This window comes from Myotis daubentonii, chromosome 2, assembly GCF_963259705.1.
Source record: "Myotis daubentonii chromosome 2, mMyoDau2.1, whole genome shotgun sequence".
Taxonomy (NCBI): domain Eukaryota; kingdom Metazoa; phylum Chordata; class Mammalia; order Chiroptera; family Vespertilionidae; genus Myotis; species Myotis daubentonii.
Window position 1 is genome coordinate 219631736 of NC_081841.1, and position 10209 is coordinate 219641944.

Genomic DNA, 10209 nt, shown 5'->3' on the forward strand with positions numbered 1-10209 from the left:
CTGGCGGGTGGCTGCCCCCTGTGAGGACGGGCATCTGCCTACTCCAGGGAAATCATGCTAAATATGACCAGTCAATCATGTATTATCATGAGTTTAATCTCTAAGTCATTTTTATACATTTGGATTCTTACACTTTTAACATAAGTAAAATTACTTCCACATGGGATGGAAAGCCCTTCGAGGAGTGGTACATAGGGTGTCCAGGGCGACAAAACATGTAATGAAGTTACATGTGACCTTTGCTTAGCCTTAAGAGGAAAGCTAAGCTGAGAGAACCAGATCTGAGTTCCAGGTCTAACTCCCGTCCTTGTGAGCTATGTAACAGCTCCATTCAGTCAACCTCTGGGCTTGTTTCTCCGTCTGCCAAGAGCTGACACTGCACTGCTGACCTCATCAGCTCGTGGAGGATAACTTACAGTAACATATGCGAGTGCTTGCGCATGGGAAAGCACACCAAGTATCACCCCAAAGGCTATTAAAATGGGGACCTGCAGAACATTTAAAATAATCAGCCCTCAGTGGCACTAGGCATGCTCACTAGAGAAACTTCACCCAGAGGGACCATGCAAACATGTCCACCTTCAACAGCAATGCTAAAACCACACACAGGACACATGGAACGTTCCAGAGAAAGCACTGAAAGACACACATTGGGTTGACAAGAGACTCTTCAGAATGAGTTAGGATGATTTACAGCATAGATGGAGGTATTTAGTCTTTAAGTGGAGAAGGTGCAAGTCAGCTGTAAGAAAAAGGCATTATGGCCCTTCTTAAGACACAGGGAACAAAATCTCATCACTTGGGCTATTTTGTATGGAAACCAGGCTTCTCACAAACGCCTGTGTGAATGTTTCCAGTCTCAGACATCCCCTGAGAGAGATAAAAGGAATGTCTACTTCTGCACCACTGCCAGGGTGAATGCACACTGACGAGAGGCCTAGAACAGGGTTCCACAGGCCCCTGAAAATGTCAGAGACCCTCCCTGCTCACCTTACCGTCCATTAAGAAGAATGGCGATACTGGGAACACATCAAAGATAACCTTACAAATCCTACTGTGCGCTTTCTTACTCCTCTAACACCCACTCCAGTGGCCTTTCTTGGTTTTGATTGTAAAGTTACGTTTAAGTAGCACTTTAACCTTTCCCTTCAAACAAACCTTTTGATGTTAGTTCTTATACAAAAAAAAAAAAAAAAAATTAAGTTAAACAAAAACAGATGAAGATGCAAGGGAGGACATAAATGAGAGAGGATCCAGTAAGTATAAAAATATGCTGTTCAGATTCAGAATAATTTAATAACTCTTCATGATTTCATATGTATCTGGAAATGGAACAGACACGTGTCCTGAGCCCGTCACGAGAGGTAGGATTCCAGCGTTTGGTACGACGTTCCAGGACAGGGTCAGAGTGACATTCCTGTTGCCCCTACAAAGACACAGCAATCAGAAGTCAGCAGAGACACTTCTAGTCCAATGAGAACACGTCATTAAAGCACTGAGGCGTCCAAAGGTTTGCCTATAACCAGCCCCTCCTAAGTGGAACCCTAACCCACAAACAGAAGTCTTCAAGCCTTTAACCCCAGGAGCACTGGGACACCAGCTGTCCAGAGGCACCCACAATGCCCTGAGCTCACTGGGTTCCTAGAGCCAGCAGCCCAAGGCTGAAATGAGGACGACAGAGAATAGGAACCCAGACTGGGGGGCATCAGAGGACAATGCGCGAGCCCCAGCCCCATGGCGATCTAGACGGCAGGGGGAGCACACCTGCTGCGGTGGAGGAGGCGGACACGACCCAGGTCACCATCCAGCTCCGCACTGTGTGTGAGAAGGAAGCTGAGGTTCAGAGAAGTAAAGGGAACCAACACCAGAAACCTCAGTACCAGCTGGGCCATGTGTTACTTTCTCATCAAGTTCCCCTGGCAACTTCCTCTTCCGTCCTCACAGCCTGTGCTGGGCAGTCCCACGCCCACAGGGCAGGGGCCCTGGGCACCTGAGCAGAAGCCTCAGACCTGGGTGCCGGGGCCTGAGCACCCGGAGCAGAAGCCTCGGACCTGGGCTGACAGTCTACACACTGAGCCCGGATTTTACTAGTAGATCAGTTTTGCAGTGTTTCCACGCCATCTTCCAGGTCAGATCCATATAAATACTTCACTTCTCTCCCAATCTTCCTTTTACCCTCTAATATTTTTCTTTAAAAATGCAAATACATCTTTCTCTACCCTTCACATTTCATAAATGTAAAAAAAAAATGACAAAGAATTGCTCACTTGAGACCATTTCCATCGTCAAAGAAAAAATATTTTGTTTTCATATCTTTCAACAGCAGCTTCGGATTATCACCTCTCAAAACAATCTTGTCCCAAAGGACAACCTGGTTCAGAGCCTACAAGAAAATGAAAATAATTACATTAACTCAGCAGAAACAGCATCTTTGTCAATTCAAATTAGAAGTAGTGGTAAGCAATTGGTTTCTGATCAATGAACCCAACTCTGAGGGGGTTGCTAAAATCATCAACCCTCCAGCCCAGCAGGGACCCTGCACAGGCTGTTACTGCTGCCAGGCCACCTCCCGCCCATCTTTGCGGTGCCAAGGGCTTTCAATTGCCAAGTATCACTAAAGAAATAAAGCCTTGAGTATTATTTTTTCTTTAAAGTAAAACACTGGCACATCATTGCTTTATTACAGCAAAATTCTAGAAGTCAGACAACCTTTCAAGCCACTGTTCTGACACTTCATAAACAAATTGTTAGGCAAATCAGGGGCATGGAATGGAGTGAAAACACATTTGTGATCACTACCAAAGCCCAAGAACTGTGTTCTCACTAAACCACCACTCACCAGCTTGTGAGGCCAATGGCTGAGCATGTGGTGACCAGAATGTGGACTAGTTATTCCTAAGAGAGGGTTCAAATGGTCACCCTCAAGTCTCTTCCTAAGACTCAACAGGAACGTCACGATGGAGGGACACAGAGCCAAGCACAGGCCAGAGAGAAGCCTTTCCCTGCGTATTCATTCATTCCTGAAGCAATAACCTATCACATTCCACCTGGATTCACTCACTAGCAGTGCTGGGGAAACGAGACTAAGAATATAACTTAGGTACCTCTGTCACCAAGAAAAGACCTATTGATTTGAATGATTTCCTGAGCCTTGAATAGCATGTGTGTCCAGTGGCTGCTCTCATCCTCAACAGCCTTTCCTGTTTTAACACTTTGTTGACTCTCAAGGACAGGGAGCACCTTAGTCAACCCAATACTCCCAGGCCTAACAAAACATCTGGTATAAAAGATATGCTCAAAATAATGTGCTGTACAATCAATTGACTGAAGTGCTAAAAATGACATTGAACTAAAAAACTAATCAACAGAAAAAGCTGGTTAATTTGACATCTCTTGAAAATGAATACACCTCAAATGAAATACAGAAGCAGACTCCTTTCTAACTACAAATTACCTCCAGTCTATGCTGATAGCAAACATAAGGGTACTTAGGTAAGAGCAACACAGGAGTTCATTTTAATTCTACAGATTTCACATTTGTGCTTTAATTCACTTATCAGAATCATTTACTCTATACTTTAGAACCTAAGATCTGTTTTAGCAACATTCTGTATTAATATCTCAACCCTTACTCTAGCTACAACAAAAGCTTCAAATCAGACTGAACTAAAAAATTTCTATCACAAACTGTTTTAATATATTTTAATGTAATAGTTTAATAACTTCTAATGACGAATCTGATAAACTCTAATATATGATTAGAAAGACTACCTTAAGTACTCAAATTGGATCCCATACAACTCCAAAACAAAGAAAAATTCTCAAGACAGGTACAGTGGGGCCTTGACTTACGAGTGTCCCGACTAACGAGGTTTTCGAGATACGAGCCGTCTCTCGGCCGATTTTTGCTTTGAGTTGCGAGCTAAAATTCGGGTTACGAGCCAGCTTCAGATACCCCACCGCTAGTTGGCGCAGCGAACGTCACAGTGAACGCACATCAGCCCAGCATCACGTGTCTCACTCGTTCACTTTATGATTTGACGTATGAGTAATTTGAGTTACGAGCTCAGTCACGGAACGAATTAAACTCGTAAGTCAAGGCCCCACTGTATTTATTAATTGCATAAGTATGGCTTCATAAACTATCAAAACAGCTCAAACCATGTATTTATACATATAAACATCTAGATGGGTTATAAAATAACCTCAGAAATGCTTCCAATATAGTCATCTTTTCAGGTTTTTATTACATGTCTGGGTAACCAGAGTTATAAGCACAGATCACAAATCTCATTGATTCAAATGTCTTGGTGTGTATCTTTCTAATTATAGCTGTCCAGAGAGAATATTTCAGCTCAAAGAATCCTACAGCTGGCCCTGGCCAGTGTGGCTCAGTGGGCTGGGAATCATCCTGTGCACCAAAAGGTCACCCACCATTCCCTTCCCAGGAGGGGGCATGCCGGAGGCAGCCAATCAATGTTTCTTACATCAATGTTTCTCTCTCTCCCCCCATTCCTCTCTCTAAAATCAATAAAAACATATCTTAAAAAAAATCCCACCCAATGCCATCTCTCCATTTCCTAATATGCTCACAGTTCAGCAGCATCCTTCCTGAATGTATCACTGCAAGTGGCCTCCAAAGGTTTTTGATCACAAATTATTTTGAATAGAAACCCCTAAATATGCACCTTTCTTTACAAATTCCACTCCTGATACACTTTGCTGTTACCCTTCAGTAGCAGCACCATCGGTAGGAAGTGTGCATTTCCAACAGGCTTCCTGACTAGGCTGTTTCCTCAGCCAGCTTTCACTAGATCTAGGCGTTTTTCATCCTTTAATGAAAGTGGCTGAGCAGTTCACGAGGACCGGGCATGTCAGCTGTGCCGAGCTCCTGTGACATGTGCGTGGACCACTGGTGTTCTCTTCACCTCTGGTAGCTCTGCAGGGATCTTTTCAAGCCATTTCTCCATCATGTGAGGATTCATTTCTTTAAAACTGGACACCACCACCCACTTAACTTTGCACAATGCCGAATGCCAATGAATGAATGAATACACACAGAGAGCCAGTCAACCTCTTGCCCTCCAGAATTCCTCACCACCTCCAGAGTATGAGGGCACACACGTTTTAGGAAGCATGGAGCCAACCCCCGATTTGGGGACTGAGTATTACTGTCAGTCCATGTAGAATCCGAGTAAAGTTTAACTGCTTTCCCTTTTCAGTTTAAATTGAGAAACATACAGATTTGTGGTTTCCCGAATGGCATGTAGGAGAGTTGAGAAGTTGCCACACCAACCTGATATCAATAAGGTGAGCCGACTGAAACTGCAACTCTGCTCGGATCCACCGGAGGAGAATGAGCAGCTCGCTCTCCTCAGACCCCCAGGGAGGCCCTCGATGCTCCCCAGAGCCCACGGCGCCTAGAGCTACAGGCTGCCATGGGCTGGTGGTTTCTACCAAGCTACTCAGGTCAGGAACTTTGAATATACAAAATTCATATTTCCATAAAGAAGAAGATGTTACATATCTACCAAAATGCTTATATACTTACGTTATTTTTTGTTGAATACTCTGCTGATAAATAAAGAAACAACTGCTTAACATTCCAATCAAATATATTCTCTAGATGTAAACAAATTAAGGAATAAGTCATAAAGCAGCATACAGCTTTAAAACAGATCTAAGTTACGCTTAAGTATTCACAGCAATACTAACACCAAACTAGAGAAAAAGTGGCCCAGAAACATACTGAGCCACTAATTCAATGAAAAAATATAAAAGAGGAAAGATTTCATTTTTCAAGCACAGGATTCCACTACAGTTCTAAAGTATAGCCAATCATCACACATTAAATGTACTGACATGCAAACTTCAACTACACTCAAGTAACTAAATCAAGTGTAATCAATTGTAAATGTGGCTTTCTGGACGTCAGTAGGGATCAAACATCTCAATCCATGAAATGCTTTGGTAGAATATGCAGTGGTCACCAATTTGGTTTCATCCGTTTACTAGAGTGAAAAAACATCACCAGGGTTCATTACAAGACTGAGAAATGGGCTGTGTTCATGCTTGGATTTGATTAAATGGTTATGTCACATATTATATGTTTACAGACTGAGAGCAGCACATTCATGTACTCTCTAGTTTAGAGTCACGATGTCAGAACAGGGAAGTCTAGGATAGCGACCCTTTCCCTCTGGCTATCTCCACACTGCAGTCTTTGTCTACTCCATACATGTGTGTATTGTGTTTTGTTTTGACTTAATCTCTTCACCTTCTTTCCTTCAGCTACCCTCCCTCCCCTCCCCTCCGACACCTCTGTTTGCTCCATGTGCCCAGGCCTCTGTGCTATTCCTCACGTGAGTGAGAGCATAGTCAGGGGACTGACCTCTTTTCCCTTCGACTGTCTGGGATGAATACCATCCTGAACCATAAACACACTGGTCATAGAATAACTGCATCTTATTGGTCATGTTGCATAATAAGGATGCGTCTGATTGGTTAATTCTTGGTACTAGAAATCCTTATATATGTAAGTATAGGCACCTAATTTTTTAAAGTAATTTTGGAGCAAAAAGGGGTAGGTGATTACTATTATTTATTTTTTGGTAAAGCAATGAAAATTATGCCTATTTTTTTGTCAGATCAGCAAAAAATATACTTTTTGGTGTGCTGCAGAATTTTAACTAGTTTGTGTGCCATGAGATGAGGAGGTTGAAAATCCCTGGTCCAGACACAGTTACTACTTTCACACTCGATCCAAACTGCCTCTTACCAGAGATGTTTCTAAATGATGGGAACACTTAACAGCAGGCAGTTTAGCATACACTGGGCTTTCTCACGGGGTACTCCAGCTCCTCGAAAGGGCCTATGTATCTATAACTAACTCCTAGTCTACTTCCAAACCCAGTAACTTATTTCTAAAAACCAAGTGAAAACCAATGCCAAGGGGCCCTGGCCGGAGAGCTCAGCTGGTTGGGCACCATCCCCTTCACCAAATGGCCACCAGTGCAATTCCCAGCCAGAGCGCACGCCAGGTGGTGGCTCTCATCCCGTTGCTCTCTCACATCGGCATTTCTCTCTCCCTCTCCCTTCCTCTCTTTTTAAACTCAGTAAAAAAAACAAAACAAACAAAAACAAAACATTTAAAAGGAAAGAAAACACACACACGCCATGGGAGCAGAGACATCGGCGACCCTCGGAGGCCCCCGATCTGCAGCTGCTTCCACTGCCCAGACGGCCGCTCTACAGCTCTGACCGAGCGCGCTCCACACCCAGCGTCACCCTGGGTTTTAAAAAGGCAGCGAGATCGCCATGGCAGAGAGCAACACCCAAACATTCATGCAGGACGCTAACAGGAGATCAGTTGTCAAAAGGGGGGAACTCAAGATGAAGAGAAAATATTTAAATCACCCCATTTTAAAGTAACTCTTTCAACTGTTATGATTTCTGACTTTTGTTCTGAAAATATTTATAAAAAAACTGTAATGGCAAAATGCTAATATGACTCACCAACACTCATTTTGACCATGATCTTCCAACCCATAACAGACGTTTAACCTGTTTCTATCATAAAAGACGAAGATATACTTTGGGATTGCACAGGAAATGCTCAGTGTTGCCAGGATGAGCACTGGCGACATTCTTCCGTCTTTAATCCAAATGATCTCATTCTCCTTCCGAAATACAGACTCAGTCTCTCAAAGCTCTCCATTTACTTAATGTTCCTGCGAAGAACTTAGAGTATCTTCACACAGTAACCCCTGAACCTACAAATAAAATTTCTCCAGGTGTGAACGAGGAGGAATTAACACGATTTTACTGATGAAAACAGAGGCTGGCATCCGTTACAGGTTGGAAGATCGGGGTCAAAATGAATGTTGGTGAGTCATATCAGCATCTGCCATTACAGTTTTTTTATACGTATTTCCAAGGTTTGGTTGATAGTCACCCTGTCCCCCAAATCACTGAACAACATGTGTATCATCACAGCACCACAGAAAAGGCAACGGAACCCTGTCTCAAAGGATATCTGCCGTGATGTCGAAGTTAATGAACCCCAGGTCGCTTCTTTCTCTAGGTCCAGTGAAGTCTTCCACATTTTTCCTAGAAGTAGAGAGAAAAGCTTCACCATCCTGTGAACCTATCAACGTGCAAAACTCACATCATTCCGTAGGACACAGCCGTGTGCAGGGGGACGCAGTTCCACGAGGAAACAGGGACCGTCAGGGAGTCCGGATGCACGTCCTAATCCCACGTGAAAGCCCACCTTCACCTGCTTCCACCGCCTCCACAGAAGCCCTAACGCAACCCCGGGGAGAGGAAAGCTGCTCAGAGATGCCCTGACCGGTTTGCTCAGTGGATGGAGCCTCGGTCTGCGGACTGAGGGGGTCCCAGGTTCGATTCCGGTCAAGGGCATGGACCTGGGCTGGGGGCACATCCCCGGTGGGAGGTGTGCGGGAGGCGGCTGATCGATGTTTCTCTCTCATCGATGTTTCTCGCTCTCTATCCCTCTCCCTTCCTCTCTGTAAAAAATCAATAAAATATTTTTTAAAAAAGAGAAAAAAAGCTGCTCAGGGAAAAGCGTGGATCCAGGAGGTCAGCCATTTGGCAGGAGGGGGGAGAAGGAGCCGGCCTCCGCGGAGGCGTGCTGGCTGGGGGTCTGTGTCACCTCCACGGCGTGTTTTCCACATTATCCCAACGTGTAGCAGTCGGGCGGTACCTGCCCTTCACACAAACGGGGGTGAAGGCCCAGAACCCTAAGGCAGCGGCTCAGAGTCAACGGCAGCTGCCGGCTGTGCGGCGTTCACGGCGCACCCCGCTCTCCCACCGCCGCCACAGCCGGCGGGGCCCACGGCCGCCCGAGGTCTGAGTTTGGAACCTCAAACACAGCATCTAGCGAACACCGCTTAGCAAGGAAATACAAAACAAAATAAAAATAGAACTGCGGGGCGGGCGGTAGTTATCAGAGGGCCCGCCTGTTGGAGATTCTGACAAGTAAAAGGAACCGAAGGCAAACCTGTTAGAAGACGGAACAGCAGACAGACAGACAGACAGAGGCAGAGGAAAGTCAATAAACCCGCACATCACACAGTGCTGGGGAGGCAGGCAGGGCCCTCCGAGGGGCCACGAGGGCGCGCGCGGCTGGTCCAGCGGCGGGTTCTCCCCAAACCCCACTCCCCCCGCGCACCCCACCGTCCTCGCCCCCTTCAGGGCCGCCGGGGAGCTGGCAGCACCGCAGGGGCCGAGGCGGGGACCGGGGGACTCAGGGGGAGACCGGGAGACCCAGGCGGGACCGGGGACCGGGACACCCAGCCGGGCGGGCGGGGCGCGGGGGACCCAGCCGGGCGGGCGGGGCGCGGGGGACCCAGCCTGGAACCGGGGCCGGGAGGGCGGGCGGGCGGGGCGCGGCGGACCCAGCCCGGAACCGGGCCGCAGGGCGGGCGGGGCGCGGGGTTCCCAGCCCGGAACCGGCCGGCTCGGGCTGGTGTGTGGCTCCCTCATTGGCCGGCGGGCGGGAAGTGAGGCACAGGAAGGAAGCGAGGCGCTGACCAGGGCAACGCTCAGTATTAAAACTGAGGGACCCGGCGGAGGTTGGGCGTCGGGGGAGGGCCGCGAGGTGCCCGGCCCGGTGCCGAGGGGCAGGGGGCGCCAGCCCGGGGACCCGCCCGCCCCGCGCGGCCCGGCCGCACTCACAGCATGATCCGCGAGACGTGCAGCCGCACCGGCACGCTCCGGTCCTTGAAGGCGGTGGTGATGAAGCAGCCGAAGGTGAGCGCCGCCATCACGCTCAGCGAGAAGGCGAACAGCGAGTTCGCCCGCGACAGCACCGTGTTCATCGCGGCCGTGCGCCCCGAGCCCCGTTCCGCACGCACAGCCGGGACCCCGTTCCGGTGGCGGACCGGCTGCCAGCGATCCGCGCCGCCTGCGCCGCGCGCGTGCCGCCGCGGCCCCGCCCCTTCCGGTCCTCCGGCGGGAGCGCGCGCGCCACGCCCCCGGGACACGCCCACTGGCTGGGACTGGGCCGCGCGCGGGCCCGCCCCTACTTCCTGTCTTTCGCCGCCACCAATCAGCGACGCGCGGGGGAGGGCGGGGTTTCTCCAGGCCGACCCGCCCCCTCCGCCCTGGCGGGCCCACGGGTCCCCCGGCTGGTGCTGCCCCTGCCGCCCGCCGCCAGGTGGTCGGGGTCGGGCGGGCTGGGTGGCT

At 48.5% G+C, this 10209-nt stretch overlaps 1 protein-coding gene across 1 annotated transcript; it reads right to left on the reverse strand.

The window, feature by feature from the left end:
* Positions 1–1276: 1276 nt before the first annotated feature.
* Positions 1277–9966, reverse strand: SPCS3 (signal peptidase complex subunit 3). The gene is made up of 5 exons (XM_059685796.1): positions 9700–9966; positions 8034–8109; positions 5552–5626; positions 2268–2383; positions 1277–1426 (listed from the first exon to the last, which is right to left on the reverse strand). Exons 1-5 carry the CDS (start codon positions 9840–9842, stop codon positions 1294–1296), a joined length of 543 nt encoding a protein of 180 aa, XP_059541779.1. The 5' UTR covers positions 9843–9966; the 3' UTR covers positions 1277–1293.
* Positions 9967–10209: the final 243 nt, after the last annotated feature.

Coding starts and splice junctions, on each gene's coding strand:
- SPCS3 (XM_059685796.1), bottom strand. CDS start 9,842: ATGAACACGGTGCTGTCGCGGGCGAACTCGCTGTTCGCCTTCTCGCTG. Junction 5,627..8,033: donor ACTTCGACATCACGGCAGAT/ATCCTTTGAGAC, acceptor ATTTGTTTACAT/CTAGAGAATATATTTGATTG. Junction 2,384..5,551: donor AGTATTCAACAAAAAATAAC/GTAAGTATATAA, acceptor ATTTTCTTGTAG/GCTCTGAACCAGGTTGTCCT.